This window comes from Melitaea cinxia, chromosome 18 (assembly GCF_905220565.1).
Source record: "Melitaea cinxia chromosome 18, ilMelCinx1.1, whole genome shotgun sequence".
Classification (NCBI taxonomy): Eukaryota; Metazoa; Arthropoda; class Insecta; order Lepidoptera; family Nymphalidae; genus Melitaea; species Melitaea cinxia.
Genome location: NC_059411.1, coordinates 5,620,215 through 5,641,866, shown reverse-complemented (window position 1 = coordinate 5,641,866; position 21,652 = coordinate 5,620,215). Strand labels below are relative to the sequence as shown.

General features: G+C 31.9%; 2 protein-coding genes across 2 annotated transcripts; both read right to left on the bottom strand.

Moving 5' to 3' along the window:
- Window positions 1-1,010: 1,010 nt before the first annotated feature.
- LOC123662070 (transmembrane protein 245) lies at window positions 1,011-19,270 on the bottom strand. The gene is made up of 14 exons (XM_045596959.1): window positions 18,805-19,270; window positions 17,551-17,697; window positions 16,996-17,224; window positions 16,267-16,840; window positions 15,879-16,050; window positions 14,951-15,118; window positions 14,454-14,465; window positions 13,563-13,752; window positions 12,599-12,783; window positions 11,956-12,090; window positions 10,574-10,670; window positions 6,245-6,416; window positions 4,689-4,868; window positions 1,011-1,213 (listed from the first exon to the last, which is right to left on the bottom strand). Exons 1-14 carry the CDS (start codon window positions 19,165-19,167, stop codon window positions 1,195-1,197), a joined length of 2,643 nt encoding a protein of 880 aa, XP_045452915.1. The 5' UTR covers window positions 19,168-19,270; the 3' UTR covers window positions 1,011-1,194.
- Window positions 7,026-8,790, bottom strand: LOC123662069. The gene is made up of 2 exons (XM_045596958.1): window positions 8,635-8,790; window positions 7,026-8,552 (listed from the first exon to the last, which is right to left on the bottom strand). The coding sequence occupies exons 1-2, from the start codon at window positions 8,788-8,790 to the stop codon at window positions 7,086-7,088; spliced, it is 1,623 nt and encodes a 540-aa protein (XP_045452914.1). The 3' UTR covers window positions 7,026-7,085.
- Window positions 19,271-21,652: the final 2,382 nt, after the last annotated feature.

Genomic DNA, 21,652 nt, shown 5'->3' with positions numbered 1-21,652 from the left:
CTATCTTAATCAGGCACCAAGCATTTTTGATATAATAAATTAAGTATAATTTAAATATTATACACGTAAATCATTTTATGCATTCAATTATAAATATTAATAAACAATCTCCTTGTAAATTTTTCAGACATGTACTTAAGTTATCAAAATTCCTAAGCGACAAATGGTTATAATCTTTTAAACTCTATATATATTTATGTATCAATATGTTACTATATCTTACTCATGATAATAGTTAAAGACAAAAATGGTATGGTAGACTATTGTGCCTATAGAGTTATGTAGCAAACTTTATGAACATTTTGACATAATTTTGTATACAACATATCTTAATATGATTATTTAATTTTTAATGTATATTAAAGATATATTAAATAAATTAAAATAACTAAATAATACGTAGCATCGTTAGAAGCCGATCGTGAGGTAAGCATTGTCTCATACTCGTATTACAAAAAAGAAATAAAATATTATACTATCAATAGTAAATCAACTTCTATGTAAAATTCCTCGCTGTATACTAATGACTATTTAAACTTTAATTGAGATTAATAATGCACACGTTGCATTTTTTTTGGTTTCTTTCTATAATATATATATAACAGTATAATATGATATTCGTTGCTTCACTTTGCACGGTTATGGTAAATTAAATTTAAAGATTTGATTAAAAAGTCACGAAATCTTATATTATTATACACACATATTACAAAAAAAAAAAACTTGAATAAAAAACAAAGCTGTCGTGATTTAAAATAAAATGCTTGCATGCAGGTTTTAATTTCTATGATCATGCATCAATGGGTGTTTCTTTGGTTTAATTTTTTATACTAAAATACAATTATTTCAAAATATACTAATAAAAAGATATTATAACAAAAGTTATGGATTTATGTTAAAAAGCGCATTTCGAAAACGATTTGATTTAGTAAATGTTGTTAACTTCATAATTTTCATATCTTCTTTTCTGAGTTTCCTTGCCTTATATTCGTGGGTTAATTATTACAATATTGTTTCATGATAAAATATTAATATAAATAAAGAATAGTTATGATTATTAAAACATGATATTATATGAAGAGCGTCTTAATTAGTAGCGTCACATTTGAAGTAAAAAAACATATTAACATTTATTGCTTACTTTTGAATCTATCAAGTTCCTTTGCTTGTTAAATGTTAGTTGACCATGCATTCTCACAGATAAGCACCGAGTCTGGAAAGAAATATCCGTTAATTGTAGTAAAAAATAAAAATAAATTTTTACATAACAAAAAATAAGAAATATATATGTAGAGTTTACTTGTCATGCATGAAAATATTAAAGGCGAATGTATAGATATGATACTTTGAAATACCAATATCAAAATTATGTTGTCAGGTATACGAAGAAAATACTTCAAATTTGGTGAGACATTTTTACATCAGTAAAGTGAACGTTTTTAGTTACATTTTTTTTATCATTTTTAGTCATTAATTGAATAAGCCCGTAAACGTCTCCATTTAAGAAAATATGGCGGGACCTAATCGACTACGAATTTTAACCGCGAATAGCAGATTATTCCGATATCGGAATTTACCTTCTATAAGAAACGACTGTTATCAGTCTGTCTGTAATAGGCAGAAAGACGGGTTTCGACTGCAGACAAAAAAAAAAAAATTACGCGACGCGTTACTTTTTCAACTCTAGAATGGGCTTTATATTTTAAATAATTATATATGTTGCAGTCAGAACTCTTAACCAGTCAAAAGTACTATTGACTAGCGAAATCAGTCAAACGTACTTTTGACTGGACAAGTTGGTCAAAAGTGGTTTTGATTGAAAATTATTGGTTATTAATACTTTTGACTGCAAATTCGCGGTTAAAGATACTTTTGACTGACGCTCTCCGTCAAAAGTAGTTTTAACTGCAAAAAAGCGTCAGTCAAAAGCACTATTAACTTGTTAGATGTGAATAAATTTAGTCAAATGATCCTGATAAACCATAATAAATTTATGCCCGCGATCTTCTTGCGACTGCATGTCAATCAGATCGACTTGGCAGCGGCTGTTCATTTCAGTGTGCAGGATCGGTTTCTAAACCTGACCCATCCTTTTCTTGCTTTTCTTCCTTTGGCATACTTCGCACATTGATAAATATATATTAATCATTTCTACTTTTTTGCCGTTTCATTCTTAAGTCTATCGCGACCCTATAAAAATATGAGCAGCATCAATAATGTCGTAGATTTCCTCAGCCGGCAAAAATATTTGACAGGTTCTGTGTTTGTAACTAATTTTTTTATACCACAAACTTTAATGTGTTAAAGCGTTGTAGTCTACTGTACTGTAATGGTGTTTCCTTTTCATTAAATTTCGCGTCTTCCACATTCATTGCAAACTTTTCAAATTTTTCTTTTGTCATCACATTGAAATGACTATCTTTCATATCTTAAATTGCTAAAATTTTTTGCAAAAAGCCTTCTTTCTTTTCGTAGTCACTCATTTTTGTTCTAATATCAGCACGTTCTCCACTAATAATGAGTAATATAAAAGTTTATATGTGCGTTTGTCGTTATTTTTATCGACCACCTTAACTTTTTAAGAGTTTTGACTGATACATCCAGTCAAAACCACTTTTGACGGAATCATTTAGTCAAAAGTACTTTTAACCAGCTCCATTGGGCAAAAGTACTTTTAACTGTTATTTTAGTCAAAAGTATTATTGACTAAAGCAAGCGGTCAAAAGTACTTCTGACTGATTTTGCTAGTCAATAGTGCTTTTGACTGGTTAAGAGTTTTGACTGCAACATATATAATTAATATAATATTATAACAACTTAAAACTAGAAATGGATTTTATATACACTCACCTTTAAGTTAAATTTAGCACAATGATTAAAAGCATACATATGCAGACATGCCTTCTAACATTTAAGTCCAAGAACAAGAACCAATCAGGAACATGAGTTTGCGAGTTTAGTAATGATGTTTAAGAACATTATTTAAAAGAAAATTTACAGTAGTTTTTTAGCATATTCAAAGATAATTGATTGATTGATTGATAACTCAAAGAAAACAAGAATCTTCAAAATTTGTATTGTGACGAAGAAGCTAATGTGCGTGTACAAGACTAGCTATGTGGACATTTTAAATGGGGACAGATTTGAAATTGGAATATGTCGTGTTATGTCCTAAACGTAATAAATATTATGGATATGGCATATACTCGTAGTTGGATATGAATTCTGTGAATAGTCATTCTGTTGGAACTAATTATGTGATTTTGGCTTTAACTAAATATTAATACTTTTATTCGTTCATTCATTCTGATGTATTAATAGAGATCACATATCGATTTGAGTACTCTTATTTGAAGGCATTTCTCTACGAGAAATAGTTTAATATCAAATTAGGTCGGAACACTGCGAGAGGCAAGTTACCTGCTTTATTGCCTTTATCTCTATTTCTTTACGTATTGCGAAATGGTCATGGAATTAACGTGCAAGGAAGCAAACAGCATTAAATAAGTATGAAAGGATTTTTTTTGAAAATATTAGGAAAAGATAAATTCCATAAAGGTAAGTAAGACCATAAAGTAAGGAAAGTGGAAATATTTTCGTAAATAATCGTCAGTGGTTGGTCTCAGCTAATGCAACTGGCCTTTATTAACGGTTCTGTTTAAGATTCCTGAATTTATTAATCGTCGACCAGCGTTGAAAGATTGTCCTAAACCCTAACTGCCTTGTAATTTGCCAGCTTAGTTTTGTATGTGGAATTGCAATCAATGGTTGATTTAGATATTTTTTAATATGTAGGATTTTATTTTTGTGTTACCCCACACATTAGGAATTCTAAACATTTTTGAATATCATATCAAAGAAAATCAAATCGGTCAGTCGGAGACGCGGGTTCGAACCCCGCTGGAGCGGTCAATTTTTGATATGATATTCAAAAATGTTTAGATATTTTTTTATTGATATATATATTAGTATTAATACTAGTAACGTATAATAAATAGATATAACACTCGAACTGATAAATGTAAAACTAATAATTTTAATTTAAATAATAGTTTTTATAAAGGGGTCTTTAAAGTATGCGTGAACATAATATTTTATTGTGTTAAAGCAAGGAATAAGTGCTGTGTCAGATTAAAAATAAATAGCGTGCATAATCCACTCAAAATATCAGAAACAATACACACCTCACTTTAAAATACATTCCAATAACGACCTAAATAAAGAAAACTTTAGTAAAATACAGAAATATTGAATGTTTTTAGTATAAATTGTAAAACACAATAATACAAAGTATCAAAAAATATTTATGACACTATTTACAATGCTTAAAGTACGTAAAACAATGATGAAGTTAAATTCATTTACAATGAAGATGTTAAAATTCTAATAATCGTTACATTTAATATTTAAAAATTTTAAGTCAATAATTAAAAAAAAAAAGTAATTTTTTAATGATAAATAATTTCTTAATTTGAAAAAGTTAGCGCATTTTGTGACATAAGTGACAGCTTAAAATATTACCATATTCGTTATTGTACTTTTTCTGTTTAAGTATAAATAAATTTAAAAAAAAATGTACTATTATTGCGAATTCATGATATCAATAAAAAAAAAAAATACAAACAAACCACAAAACAAACATGTTTGAAAAATAAAATGAATACTTGAATACTTGCAATAGCGTTTACCTGACACGCGAATGTAAGGCCGCTCTTTCTTCAGACGGAGTATCTCTTAAGAATGTGGAAGACAAGTTTAGTACCACCATGAGACAGCATAGAAGCAGAGGTCCTAAAATGGCGCCCTCTGGTCCCAAGTAGAAGATGCCGCCCGCTATAGCCAGACCCGTTACGTAAGGGTGACCACCGCTGGAAATATTAATTAGACATAGTAGAAAATTACATTACGTAATTTATTTTCACTTTTAAACTACTTTTCTTATTGGTTATTATATTATTTATCTTTTATCGTTGTACTGTGGGATATATTAAAGCAATCGATTGACGGGTAATAAAAACGTTTAATCAAGCGATAACACCGCCTTTGTACACTGTTATTTATTTGATATTATTGTTTTGATTGTTGTTGTTTACAACAAAGAATATGTAAATAAATAAATAAAATGGTTTAATTCACAATAAGTTGATCAAAAATTGTATCATGGTGTGTTCAATACACTTACGGTAGTGAAACTACTATTTTTTACATGCTGATGTACAACTATTACAGGAATCTTATCAATCGCTAGTGGTTTATTGGTACTACAATTTTACAATTTGGTTTTATTCCAAAATTGGTTTAACATAACAATACGCTTTATTGTACACCAAAACAGCAATAATACATAGTAAATTGATTTTAACAAAGTATCATTAGGTACAAAGGGCGACCCTATCGTTGAAAATCGATCTCTTCCAGGCAATCTCGGAGCAGAAGAACGGTATTGTGTAGGTGAGATGTAGGTGTACAAATTGTGATATACCATTTAAAGTTATATAAACGTGTAAATATACTTACCTAAACTCATATACACATATAAATACATAATAAATAATTGTGTTCGCAGGCAAACGAAGAAAAACCGACTTCAATTATATCGACAAGTAATATAAAGTAGGTAGACAAAAAATAGTCAAGTAAAAATACGCATTAACAAAGATTACTCCAAAAGTTGTAATCAGATGTCGATGACATTTAAATGCGACCATATGATAAACATCGGCTTTTGATTAAATTAAAAATCATCAAAATCGGTACACCCAGTAAAAAGATGCGAATTTTCGAGTGTTTCCCTCGATTTCTCTGGGATCCCATCATCAGATCCTGGTTTCCTTATCATGGTATCAAATTAGGGATATCTCCTTTCCAACAAAAAAGAATTATCAAAATCCGTTTTATAAACGACGGAGTTATTCCCGAACATACATAATATATATAAATATACATATATATGGTCGAATTGAGTAACCTCCTCCTTTTTTTGAAGTCAGTTAAAAAGAATAATAAAGAACTTTATTGCAACTAAAACTAGCTTACATAGCAAACCTTAATATTAAATACATAATTATAGTCCAAGAGCGCTTATCACTATATAAATAGCGATCTCTTCCAGACTACCCAACAGAAAGGGGCTAAGAATGTAACGGGCATATATACATATGTATAATTTTTGTTTAATATTGAGAATACACCCCTAATTTTATTTATTTATATCGATACGTACTTTGTATTAAACAATACTCACTCTTTGATCTCGGCGTAGACCGCAGCATCAAGGAAGGCGATGGGCGCCGCTTGAGCTATCGGTAACAAGAGAGCTGCCATGGGTCTGCCTTGTAGCCATACGTCTAGCGCGGCAGGGATACCGGCTAAATATGGACCTAGGAATGGTGCGGCCCCTAAAACTGCTGCTAAAACTGAAAACGTATTTTAAATACTATAATGGCATGACCTAAAAAATTAAAGTAAACAAAAGCAGATGTATTTAATTTTCTTTTCATGTATTTAAAAGTATAAGATTTAGAACGCCATATTTTAATTTAAAGATACCAAAATTTGATTTGAAAGTTGAATTTTATGTATAGACCAGCTAATGATGAGCGGTTTCATCCGCGTTAATATGAGGAAAAAACGTATTTTAATATATATTGCCCATAGCTTTACTAAGTAAATGAGCTACCCAACATATCAATTATTTTTCGATTTGGACTAACTGAGATTAATGCGTTCAAAAAAAATAAAACGAACTTTTCAGCTTTATAATATTAGTAATGATACTAATGTTATGTGAGATATATTTTTGACCATCGTGTGTCTATTAAAGAACAAAAAAATGTAAAATTTATTTAGTAAACTATATGTTCAGGTGACCTTAACAATCGTAAACAGAAATCGCAAACACTTATATTTACAAAACAAAAACTATATTTCATCAACGTGAGCTCATTCAGATTAAAATTTTGTTGAAGTAAATAATAACTATGTTTAACTTAACTCTTGGGATTTTTGAGGTAAATAAGTCAATGTAATAATTCAAGAATGTATTTATTATTAAACAATGATAACGATTGAGTATTATTTTTATTTTAGCCGTTCTGTCTTGGCGTACGCAATTGTGCGTATACGTATTTGTAGAAATCAAGGGCTCTTTGTCGATTGTACGCTGCGGTGTTCCGGCATTGCGTGCCTATACAATGGCTTACGTATTCTTCTTTTGGTGGAGATTTGTTTTCTATAGGCCTATTCCGAGTTCCACTGGTACTACGCAATGTTTCAACGAAATCTTTAGAAGAATCGAATACAACTTTAATTATAGTTCTGTTTGTCATATTTAAGTGACTGTCTTTTATGAGATCGTCCTTATCTATAGCTGTCATCGCAGCCCCAGCTTCTCCGTGCAGGGACTTCGATTGTCTTATCAAGTAAAATGTAGGCGCTGGTTCCGTGACATCATCGTCTGTAGTCACTTCGTTGTTTTTAATCGTGGAATGCTTATCGCTGTAGAGTAAACACATAACTTGAGGGTCAAGATTTAAATGGCACATGTCGCTTTCAAGTAGTAGCTTAACAATCTCTACGGGTAACACGCAGGACGTGACTAAGCATGTATTATTGTTTGCCAAATTTAAAATTAAACTGTTTTGTTCGTTGCCCGTTTTAGAATTTAGGAACGCGATATTGCGACATGTACAGTCGATTTTGTTTTCTCTGAAAGCAATCTGTGAACCTGCCGATTTGCAAGACGCGTAATCAAAGTACAGTGAGTACGGTTCGACCTTTATGATTTCGTTACGAATAAAATTAATTTGTTTCCTGTTTGACACTTTTCTTAAACATTTCACATTTGCCAATGCGTTCGTATTTAATAATTCGATTATATTGTTTGTAACATCGGTGTTCACAGATTTAGTCGTCAAACCATAACCGGCTATCCTTTTAAAAGTATTACCAACTATGTGTAGGTTATCAGATGTTACATTTATCGCATTAGTTTTTATGTCTCCGAATGTGCTGTACAATAACTTTGCCGTGGAAGACTGTACTGTAAGACCTTGAATTTCTATGTTTTCAATTTTACTGTTTTTAAGTGCAAAAAGCGTGTTATTCAAACCAGTAATCACTTCAACTCCTTTACTTTGTATTTCTGTTATGGTGACATTGTCAAACTCGACACTTTTTATTCCACTTACATTGTAAAAAGCTTTGGTGTTGATTGAGTTTATTTTACAATTAATTATGTGGATCTTTTTGTAATATGTCGCTCCCATACATTTTAATTCGGAATTTGTGGTCGGAGATTTAAAAATATTGGTTGGTAGCGAAACGATTTCTTTAACGTTTTCTATCTTTACTTCTGGCGGTGTTTGCAAGGGCGAGCTGACGGTCAGAGAAACAAATTCTAATCTATCGCAGTCTTTCACAACAAACTTTTGTAACCGAGACGCTCGTTGCAGTATCGGACAATCGAGAACTACACGTAAGTCTTTACAATTTTGAATCGTAACCGTGTGTATGTTGTCGGTGTAAAAATCCTTTAGATGAATTATGAAATCCTAGAACAACCAAATAAAAAAAGTTTACGGTAGGAAATTATAAAGTTATTTTCAATTACAGAGTGCAATTTCTGGTACTTACGTTACTCCTTGAAGTCGTACAGGTATAAACAATATCATTAGGAACATTATTAGCACAAGACCAGTCTGGATGGTGACAATTCGTAAAGTTAATCCTAACTCCACAGGCGTCACGTATTATTATAGAAATGACCAAGAAAAAGATCCTTTTGAACATAGTCGTATATATTACGTAATTATAATTCAATATGTTGCGAAAAAGACGAGTTGTAAAAATGTAACGCGGATCACGAATGAGTACCCCTCGTGAGATAATTTACTAAAATGTCGCAAGTGAAAAAATGTGTTTTTTTTTTATCAGCTTAGTTTAACCAAATTAATTGAAAGCTCAATGACCTCTACTGTGATTAGTTGGAAAATATTGATTTTTTGTGTCTTAATACTTTAAATACGGTTTTTTATTATCTAAAACTCTCGATTCTTCAAAATAGTATTGTAAATAATATATAATTTTTAATAATTTATGTCAAACTTTGGACATAAATGTTTTTATGTATCGTCCTGGCAATAAATGTGTGGAAGGCTTAATCTATTTCATATTCGTATATTGCTGTGGTTGACCGTTTTATCTAGAAAAAACAAACTACGACATTTTAATGGCGCTAATTTCTTACTTATATTATCATGTTTTAAAACAATTTACAATCGGTTTGCTAGTTCGCAGAAAAAAATAGTGTAAATATAATAACAAAAACTATATTGGAAACAATGTAAGTCAAGAATTTTAAACAGCAAGGGTAATGATATGTATGATATATTTACAATTAATTTAGCGGTAATCGTTTTTTTATTTTTGAAAATCCTACATACATATGTACGTATTAAAGTTTTTAAACACAATCACAATCAAATGAGAGTAGCGATTATTTTGAAATTAGCATTTAAGATTTGGAGAAATAAATGAAATTTCGAGACTCTTCTGTAAGAGTATAATATAAAAAATAAAACAAAAGCAACTATAGTTTTTTAGTTGACCACAATAACTCCTTCATTTTTATTTATAGTAAGATTTATCATTTTATATATTTTTGCAATGTTATGGAACATAGTTTATATGAAAATATAAAACAGGATACTTATTTTTTGTAACAGCCCTACGAAGATCGCTGCCAGACGATATCAGGCGTTTATTTTTAGAAAATTATTTATATAATAATTTTATATAATGTCAAGTAAACACACAACGATTTTGCCGTGTATTTAAATACATTGTAATATTATAAAGCTGAAAGTTTAGTTAAACACGCAAATATCAGGAACTATTTTTTAGAATTGGAAAATTATTTTATTTTATTTATTTATTTATTTATTTATTTACACTTTCGCACACTAATACAAGGTTTTAACAGCATAACAAATGAAATGTAAAAATAAAATTTGCATCAGCTGCAACAGGCGGCCTTATCGCTAATACAGCGATCTCTTCCAGGCAACCTTTGGGCAGAGGACTAAATAAGAATTGTGGGATGGGGCGCAAAAATGTTATGTAACATACATATGAACATGTTATAGTCACAAACGTACATGTACACCAAATACATTTAAAATTATTTTAGTGTTGGATAGTCCATGTATCAACGAAGGGTATAGGCGTAACATTATGCTACGACTAAAAGAAGCCGAACATCCACGAAAAACGTTGCGAATACGGAAAAAAAATTTAATGGTCAAACATAAGAATTATATATATTGGGAGCTATAACTTACTTGGGGCTGTCGAGCGTGAAGCGTTAATGTAATTTATTTAAGAATCTTCGATATTTATTAAAAAAAAAAAAAAAAAAAAAATGTATGCCAATTATACAATCGTAATACATTGTATCTCTCAAATTAAGGTTTGGGGAATTAATTTTTATAAATGTTTTATTAATATTGAACAAAACCTACTTAAAAACACAATGCAGTGCTTTTTGCAGACAAAATAAAAATAAAATTCTTACCGGATGGCAGATAAACAACTTTGGCACCGAACAAATTGTGGACCAACCACGTCCACAGACCGTAAAACAAGGCCATTTTAAACGACGCCCTGAACACCTGTAACATTGAAACATTTTTATACAGTAACAACCAACAAAATGTTTAAAATATTTTCTAACCAAAGTTCATAGATCATTTCCTGGATCGATGTGCCAGTCTTTAAGTAAAATTGGACTGATCCATCTAGGTCAAATTATAAACTATCACATTAGTAGTGGTTTAAATACAAAAAGAAAAGGGCGTGAATCTATATAGATATCAATTAAAAAAAACTTTTGACATCCATTCATAATTTAGTATCCCACGGCGAGTGTTAGTCTAAAAATCGGGAACTCAATATAAATAATGGCAAACATGGTAAATACATTTATATTATAATGAGAGGCTATAAATGTTTAAAATGTTATACTGTTGAACTCATTTCAAATTTAACATACATCAGAACTTAAAAAATAATATAAACAATTTTTGTAGTCAATCATCATTACAGCCTATACAGTCCACTGCTGGACATAGGCCTCCACAAGTTTACGCCAAAAATAACGTGAACTCATGTGTTTTGCCCATAGTCACCACGCTGGGCAGGCGGGTTGGTGACCGCAGTATTGGCTTTGTCGTACCGAAGACGCTGCTGCCCGTCTTCGGCCTGTGTATTTCAAAGCCAGCAGTTGGATGGTTATCCCGCCATCGGTCGGCTTCTTAAGTTCCAAGGTGGTTGTGGAAACTTGTTATCCCTTAATCGCATCTTACGACACCCACGGGAAGAGAGGGGGTGGCTAAATTCTTTAGTGCCGTAACCACACAGCACAAGTAGTAGTAGTAGTTTTAGTCAATATTTCTATCCAACCCTTGCTAGCAAGGTCTACAAACAGACGTGTAACATGCTTCACGATATTTAAGTTTTTTGTTACAGTTTGGTCACTTATTTCTTTTTGAAGTAAAACTTCTTTACACACACTTGACTTGGGGAGAAAGCTGGTGAGCGTGACGAGAGCGTTGCGAAAAGTGTGATCGGGCGAGGCGTTAGGAGCAAGAGAAAGATGCGAGCCCACACTTTCTTTTTCTCTTTCTCTCATTGCCAGTTCATATATCTAAGAAACATTGTAGGCCTATTGGTAAATAAGTTTTTAATAAACGTTTTTGCAGCACGTGTATCGGTTTCAACCCCCCCAGTTTTCCCAATAACACCATCCCCTCTCTCCGTTCTCTTCATTTCTGTCTGAAGGGCTTACGACTTAATTGGTCATGGGGCGTGGTTATACAAATTAAGCGACGAGTTTTTTTTTTTTTGCTAACGCGGACTAGACGAAATAGACTAGGGGGTAGAAAATATTTTGTTTACCTGATTGATAGCGACTGATAGAGCGATTCCAAGTCTAGGACCGAAGTTAGGTTGAATCCTTGTTATGACTTCCACGGGTTTATAGAGAGCGTTGCTTGAAGCCAGTAGATAAAATAGTGTTGTGAAAAATACCACCTAATTTAAAAGATTAAATGTTTAGAAAAAAAAAATGGGATCTTTATGGCAATGCAGTAAAGGAGAACAAAAAAAAAAAAAACATTTATGAGTATATAGAATTGTGCTCCTGTATACGTGTTCTGTAATCATACATAAAATCTATCGAACGAGATTAAATGCGGTTTTCAGGTCAAGACTAAAATTTGGTGAAGATCTTATTTTGATACACCTTCTAGAAGTGAACTTTCGGGTAAAACTACTACTAGGTTCAATAAAGCTGAAGAGTATCTATGTGTGTATTAGCCCTAATCCATTGTATAGATAGTAAGGAAGTAAAACAGCAACCAAACAAACTAAATTTTAGTGTATATATTTTTTTATGGTTTATAGTCTTTTGAACTCTTGGAACTTGGAACTGTTTGACAAATATATTAAAAAGCTTCTCAGGTTGCCTATTTACTCACACGTAGTAAAAATATTTTAAAAAATAGTTGTCAATTTCATACACAAAATATTACTGACTTACCACATTAATGAACATGTTGATAATGGCACCACCTCCACACAGCAACAGCGATGTAAAGGCACCCAGCGACCCAGCCAACAGTGATACGTTACTGGCCAGTGGAGCCCAAATACCGGTCGCTATAGCGCTGAGAGTACCCACGTTTGCTTTCACCCAATCTATTATACCGCTATAGTCGAAGATACCTAAAACAATCGATGTTTATAAAAATTAATCCCTGCCTCCCCTGGTCACGCCATAGCTGTAGAACGACTTTACTTTACTTCATCATTTTTAAAAAGTTTTCTAATACTTTGTAGAAGGTTCTTACAAAATAAAAATTTAAGAAAATAGAAAATAAAATTGGAAAATTACAAGAAAACTTAACGACTATTTAAACTTTGCGCGTATGATGATAGTTCTTGCGTTAAATAAGTTCTTTTTGAAGTGAAAACTTCTTTTGGCGCACCGCATACACATTTTTTCGTAGGTTGTAAGTTAGGCTGATCCATCACGCTCTGAGGTGAAAGGCTCTATCACGTGAATTCGGGACCGCCGAGTGTACCCGAGCTACAAAGATACAGACAGCTGATCTTCGCTGTTGTGTCGCTGTGTTTAGTATATTCACAATGAAATTTTCACTTCTGTTGTGCAGTCTAAAGCACACACTATATTTTTTTTATTATTATTATTTATTAACGACAAGTATAAAGTTGTAAGTATAGTACGATTTTCTTTTTCTTTTTTGTGGGTACACAAAAAGATTTCAAGTAAAATAGACTAGAAAAGTATGCATAGAAATAACTCAAACTCATTTGAAATAGAGTAGATTTAAAAATATAAAACAATAATAAGTAATTATTAAGAAATTGAAGTTAGAATGCTTGGTATTTTATTGATTTCATTTTGTAGCAATTTAGTACCCAACGATTTGGCAATAGATTAATGCGCACTACTAATTAATACAATGACTTAAATTTCTTACCAGGAAGAGAAACGTCTTTAACGATGCTATCCCAAGAATCCTGTACAGCTGAACCATCGACTTGGGGGCCCATTTGAGCGGCGAACGTTCCAGAAACCCAGCTCTGATACACACGATCCCATAATTCTAATACTTGTTGTTCGACGCGCGCTATTTTTTCCGGATCACCTTCTTTCAGGATATTTTTAATCTGTTTTTTGAACGCGTAAAATAAATAGATTGTGGCAAACATTGTAGGTTTTCATAAAGAATATATATTTTTACTTATAAAAGCTGAAGGAATTTATTTTGGAAAAAAATTTTTGAATGTTGCTCTCATTAATATATTCAGTAAATAGCAAAATTCTCAAAAGTTTCTCAAGTAAGATTTAAGTCCGTTTAAGTCACGGCTGCTACAACATTTGATGGAAATTTTTAGTTAATCATTTTGGAAAACCTAAGTTAATTTAATTTTATTCTACTGTAGGATATAGTTGTAACAATAAGGGTTAGTTACTAATCCACAATACTGCATCATACATAAAATAAGATTGCAGGTTGGGAAGTATAAAATATATATAATGCAGATTTTTGTTTTAGAAAATACAACATTCCTTTCGATGTTTTCTTTAGAGTAAAAATGAATTTAAGGTCTGCCGGGTTGAGAAGTGTAATATATATTTAATTTAATAATAAATAAATACATACCAGTGAAATTATCAAATATAACATCGAATAAATAAAATATGGGTAAATTTTAACGTCACATAAGCTGATTCTAAACTTAAAACAATATCAAACACATAAAGAGGCGCCACATAAGTATCCAATGCTATACACGTTCATGTAATGTAAGCCAGCATACATAAGATTTTGTGTTATGACATCTAAGCGTACGTATTGACAACTTACGTATCTCATTATCTGATGTGGTCCCAATGGGTTGCACAGAAAAACAAATGAATAAACGAATTATTATTTTGAATATAGAATAGAATATAACTAAATGTTTGAAATATATCTTAAGTTGTTGAAGGGTCAACCAATTGGTGAACTATTCCAATTCTAAAATTGGTGAATGTCCAATTTTCGTGATTTAACAGGCTGATTTTAATTTCTTTTTTGTTAATAGTCGATTAACTGAGAAAGTTTATAAAAATCCGACTGAAATTCATAAAAGCAGAGCAGTACTCACAAAACTGCTACAAATGTTTTGTTGACAAGGCTACTACTAATAATAACTAGGTATATAAATCCACAGGCTATATAACATAACAATATATCATACAATTTGATACTATAAAAGCATCTAATCAGTTTAATGTATCGGAACTAAAAGCTTGATATCGTGATACAATATTGTAATGGTAATGATTAAGCCGTTTTAAAACAAATTAAACCCAACATACCCCAGTAGAGATTCCTTCCCGTCCATAAGTGTATGCATTATCGATAAGCGAATCTAATTTTTCCTCCCAGCCTTCAGGTAAGTACGCGTGTAGTTCACTATTCTGAACAAAAGTGCTATTTAGAAGGCTACCGCTAAGTTGAACTACTACTATTGCTTCTGAATATATCTGAAAATTTAAATATTATTATCTTTTTGTGTCCGTAAAAAACTATTGTCATGGCATTTAATTTTTAACGCATAGGTTTCGGCATGTAATTTTTTCTTATATCGCTAGGTCGGCAAACAAGCGTGCGGCTCACCTGATGGTAAGAGATTACCGTAGCTTATAGACGCCAGAGCGTTAGCAACACCAGAGATATCACAAGCGCGTTGCTGACCCAATCCCCAATCCCACTCGGAGCTCTGGTCACCTTACTCACCAACAGGAACACAATACTGGTTGAAAACAGTATTATTTTGCTGTGATCTTCTGTAAAGTCGAGGAACTACCCTTTTTTTTTTTTTTATTTGTTTAAAATACAAAAAACATATAGTTAAAACTTATACATAAGCCTGCCACGAAAACTCACAAGAGCTTATCCGGACAAGCCGTCTCCATATTTTGAGCAGGAAATTCCTGCTGCGCCCTACCTCAGTTGGTTTCGGAATGTAATTTTTTATATGTTATATTTTAGTATAAATAAAGTGTGTCAGCTCTGACGCGACTAGAGTTTACTTCTTAAAAAGATAAATGTATTTTTCTTTCTCGGAAAAGAATTTGTGCAGTAAAACGTAACTCTCGGGTCAGGTTGCGTCACGCTGAGCACAGCATCTCTGTTTCACACATTTCACTGCCCATATTTTTTTCATACCACGGGCATTACACCAATTTTTTAGAAGTAAACTCCCAAAAATGAACAACAGAAATATGAATATTATAAATTTACCTGTATACAAATAAAAATTGTAGTAACAGCTAGAAACAGGATTAATCCAATGATGACAATGCAAGTAGATACAGTGTCAACCGACTCGTATGCCATTTCTATGACACTACTATTGCATATAGACAACACCTTTCCTATGCCACGGATTTGAGCAGGCATTAGTGCTGATTTCCTATAAAAGATAAAGGTTTCATATAACAATTTTTTTAACTTTCTATCTTCTTTAGAAACCTTTAAAAAAAAAAAGATAAAAATCGACAATCCCATCATTCCTTAACCATAATGAAAAAGATTAAATCCTATTCTTATGTCTTTTTTGAATTATAAACAAAACAAATAAAAGATTCTTATTTTTTATTCCATAGTATGTAAAAAAGATAATCATTACCTGTCGTTCCACCAGCCACCGACTTTAGACATTAAATTATTGTACTGATTTTCACAGAACAACCAGACGCCAAAGAAATTCAACGACTTCTTAATTATATGAATTGCTAAGAAAAATAGCATGACAGGTAGCAACCAAATATACTTCCAGATCAGCATACAAAAGCATCCAAAGAACAGAAGTTTGAAGTAGAGAGCGGTTTCATCATCATTAAAGTTATTTCTAATATAGTTTTCATCTAGCGATCTCTGTTTAAAAGAGGCCAAGAGACGATTCTCGAAAGCAGATTTCTTTGTATTTGGTAACGGAAGAGCAGATAATGTTCTAGTCTTGAACAACATTTTAGGTTGTCGTGGAGAACTTTGGAAAGGTTCATTTCCAGTCCAACTTCCTCTTTTTGCGATTGCTTCCGGTGAGATAGGTGAAGGGGAATCTACATCGGTTGTTGAGTCTTTGTCGTTGCTTTCTGGTATTGTTTCCTCAGGATTTTCATCAATATTTTCAAGCATACGATTTTCTTCTTGGTGATATGATAAAGCATATTTAAGAGCTGCGATCATTGATGCTTCAGGATCTGATTGATTCATTCAATGAATAAAATAAAATATTATAATTTTTTATTTTATACAATACTTAATTTATGAGATGTAATTTAATTATAATTGTTGTTTTTTTAACAATTTTGTAGAATTTTTAGACAAATCTTAATCTAATAAATAGTAAACTGACCTTTGGTTAATAATTGCTTGTGTATGTCTAGAACTTCTAGTACAAATCCTGTAATACTAATGGTTTGTAGGAGTATAAACATGTGCACTTTAAATGAACCAGCTAAACTGGCCAAGAAGCTTGCTATGACTAGCCAGAGAACATGAGAAGTAGTCTGGAATATTCCAGCTCTTGATGGACTCCACAGAAAATATACACTTATCATGTAGGCTAATGCTATAGTCATTGTCTGAAAAAATAAACACTTGTGTAATAACTTAGTGAGGCTAGAGACATTAAAATATATTCATATTTATTTTATGGATTTAATTGGGATTATATAATTCGGCCACCAATCACCATTTATTTGCCCTCAAGTTTTTGACAGTTCCAACTGTAATGTGTACAAGCTAGTGCTTATTATATCAACTTACAGTACACAAATATCAAAACCACAAATTGTTAAATTTAAAAACGAATAACAAATTGATAACAAATGTATGGAATGTTATATGATATATTTTCAAATATATATTTTATTATTTTTATAAGTTACAAATAGAATAAAATACTCACTATGTATGAGCCGCACAGTTTGATGAGTAGGGTTGTAGTGAAACTGATGAAACTTACAAATTGCCAAAAGATACAGCAGAAACTCCTTGGTATAGCATTGTATAGCCATGGTAGCACAAATATTGCAGAAAGCAATCCTATCACAGTCTGTAATGTAAAAGTTACTTTTTAGTCCTTTTTTGGTATACGAAATATTATAATTGAAAAAAAAAAAATACAATCAGATGTATGCAGCAATAAGATTTTCTTATGATTCCATAGAAGAATTTTCGTCTTCTTTATGAAATTTTACTTAGGAGTCAACATGGACTTAAATTATTTTAGTACATACATATAGGATGCTTGTTTTCATAAAAAATACTTATAACAAAATAATATACAAAATAATATAATATAATAAAAGAATAGAGAATGTTCAAAAGCGTCTACTGCGTCACTTCATGTATCGAGCAAACTCTCACCAATACGACAAATCTTATGAGCAGAGGTTCGAAGTTTTTAATGTTATATCACTGGAGTCCCGTAGAGCTGTTTTAGACATATTTCTTTACAAATTATTGAATAATGCAGTTGATAGTCCAGCTATTGTAGAATTATTTAATTTCAACATCCCTTAAATACTGCCTAGGCAATCGTGTCCGCTTTTCAATGGCAATGATTTGGGTGTTTTTAAATCAAAATTGATATGCTTTTACAAAGAAAATTTTAATGTTTTAAAAATTAATTACCTGTTAATAATTTGGTATTTTTCCTTTTATTTTATTTAATGATTTCCTGTGTAATATATTTTTATTTTTAATATCTTTTTTTGAACTGATATATTTTTTTTACATTTAAAATTTAAAATGTAAATCTATTTTATATATATACATATGGTTTTGGTTAAACTAGCTGTGCTGTTTAATATTTGTTTAGTGTCTTTAATGTTTTTCTTTTATTATTTTTATTTTCCTTATAAATGCATTTTGTTATATTGTTATATGTTAAATTTAACACTGAGCAGCAGCATGTAGTCACTGCCTATTAAAGAAGTACAATAGTCATTGTTTACCTAATATGTATTAAGACATTTATATTGTATCTTCTGTTTGCTTGTCCTTTATAAATAAATAAATATAACAGCTCTACAAGTATGTATTAATTTACTATTTTACATATATTTTTATTTTTATATTTCAAACCAAAACAGAAATTAAGACAGTAAAAGAGAAGTCTTATAAAATGGATTCTAAGGATTTTGTTATGTGTCATTACCTTATAATGTTCTTTGAACTGGTGTCCTACGGTATCTGATGCATAATTGATAACATCCACTGGGATTATCATCAACCCATACACGACACACGAATTGGATTTCTCCAGATCTTCAAACCATGTTTTGATTTTCTTGGACAGCTTATATTTGAAAGGGTGTAACAGAGATCCAACTAGTAGAGCCCAAAATAACGGTTTGAAAAAGGGCTCTAAGATTAAAAATAACACATAGACGGCTGCACAACATATTGTTAGAATAAATAGGGCGAAGGCGTTATAGAACCCATGTTTCATGGGCTTTTCATTCCCCTCTGATAAACCACCGATAATATTAAAAATATTTTCAAACGGCGATTGCTGCATATCTAAACCACTTTCAGTTAACTAAATTATGTTAAACAGGACTAATAAGAAGAAAAAAAATCTCGACTGTATTCTAATGAGATCATCATAGTTTTGTATTTTCGGCAATATTCGACTATTTTGACATATTCTTAACATTACTGTCATTACCTAATGACAATAACACTAGCGTATTTGCCAACTTAAAAAAATAACTCTTATTACACACAGGAGCTTTTGAGAAGCTAACGAATAAGACTTATTTTCTGGTAAATATCTAATATTTTCTTACACATAAAACAAGATTATCTACGAAATATTTTCAGTTGCAGTTTCACGTTCAACAAACATTATACTGGCCGCGTTCCATTGAGCCGTTGTAACGCCGCGGCGCCCATTCTATCGTTCCACCTAAGGCCCGTGGTCGTCGCGAGCGATCACTTGACGTCTTAAATGACGTCATTGTTCGCGACCACATCGCCAACAAAATATAGGTCGGTCAAAGTTTGCTTTCATCAAAACGTCGCGGGAATTAAAAAAAAAATATACAACTGTCAATATTAAATTGTGAATGCTATATCTCATCATTCGATTCTGCAAAATCGCAACGATAAATTCCTGGGAATGCATGTTGAATTAAGTTTTAGTCCAATCCATGCGAAATATTTACTCACAGCCCCCACAGCTGCATGTTTTCACTATGCCGCAATATTGCGAGCACACAGCTGATACGTGATACTTGACAGCGCCTAAATATGCGTTCCACTTATAAAATTCGCCCACAACCCCTGCGGCGTTTTTTACGTTAGTGGAACGGCAATTTCAGCGGTTGTGATCGATGGCATTGTGGGCCTTAGGTGGAATGCGCCCACTTTTAGATTGTGTCATTAATTAGCTATTGAATTTATCTTATACTAGCTGACCCGGCGAACTTCGTATCGCGGCGATCCCGGCGAACGGCGATCGTCGTACACAAACTTTATCGTATGGTATTAAAGTTCAAATTGACTTTTAAGTATTATCACAAATCTTTTGTATGGGAGTATAGAAAAGTGTTGTTTTTAGACTTTTTCAGGAAATTTAATTTTTTTTTTAGAATTTTTCTCTCCGTAAGAACCATCCTCGTACTTCAAGGAATATTTTAAAAAAAGAATTAGCGAAATCGGTCCAACCGTTCTCGAGTTTTGCGCTTAGCAACACATTCAGCGACTCATTTTTATATTATAGATTATTACTAGCTGTGCCCGCGACTTCGTCCATGTTGAATTAAAAAAATACATTATTCAGTTCGTAGTTTTAAAAAATATATAATAAAAGTAGCTTAAGTTACTTCTTATTACATCAGCTTTCTGCCAGTGAAAGTCCCGTCAAAATTGGTCCAGCTGATTCAGAGATTAGCCGGAACAAACAGACAGACAGACAAACAGACAGACTTTCTTGTAATCCACAAATGTTAACCTAATTTGGTGAACTCACTAAACACTGTGAGTGTAGTCACTGTGTTAAGATTATTATTGTCATCAGCTTATTAAGTATTATCTATGTAGGTAAGTATGTATGTATGTATGTATGTATGTATGCATGTATGTATGTGTGTATTTATTTATGTATCTCTGTATTTATGTATGTATGTGTGTATGTATGTATGTATATGTGTATGTATGTATGAAAGGTTATATCTGTTTTTTATGGTATACATATATATGAATTTATTTGCTCATGTATATACTAAGCCACTAACGTTACTTTATATTTCCTCTCTTTTTTCTTCTTTATCTGAATTTTACTAATACTCGATTTTGCACACCTACAAACCTCTGCTCTTGTACGTCCTAAGGTTGGCTAGTAGAGAATGCTTTTAGCATTAAGCCCGCTTTTGTGCAATTATTTAATGTATTGTGCAATAAAGTATTAATAAATATATAAATAAATATCATACACAGCGGCTGATTATACTTTTTAGTCTTTCGTATAAATTACCGAACAGTACCTATGGATGTGGTCTACAGTGCTGTAGCCATTTCGAAACCCAGCCTGCTCTGGTGGTGCAAATTCATCTAGTCTTATGGCGAGAGGATTCGTAATGTCCCTCGAAAACAGCTTACCTAGAGATGTGGCCCAGAAGTGAGATTGGTCCGTAGTTCTTCTAGAGTGACTTATCGCTTCTCTTGAAAAACAGCACCACTACACCTGGACCACGCCTCCGGAGTGATACTCTGGTAAGTATGGGGCGTTAAAGAGTCAAGTCACCAAGGCTTTTAGGACAGGTCGTCCTGCGGCCTTAATCAGCTCAGTCGTAACTCCGTCATTACCGTTTTTAGACTGCTCTAGCGTTGCACTAATCTCGTCAAAATCGATATAATTTATATAAAATGCGTATAATCATAAAATAAAAGTGCCATATATTAGAAATTTTATATATTGCAACGAAATCACAGTGACAATAGAATATGGTATAGTTGTACTTGTGCACATCAATAATCAGTATAATAGGTACATAAATAGT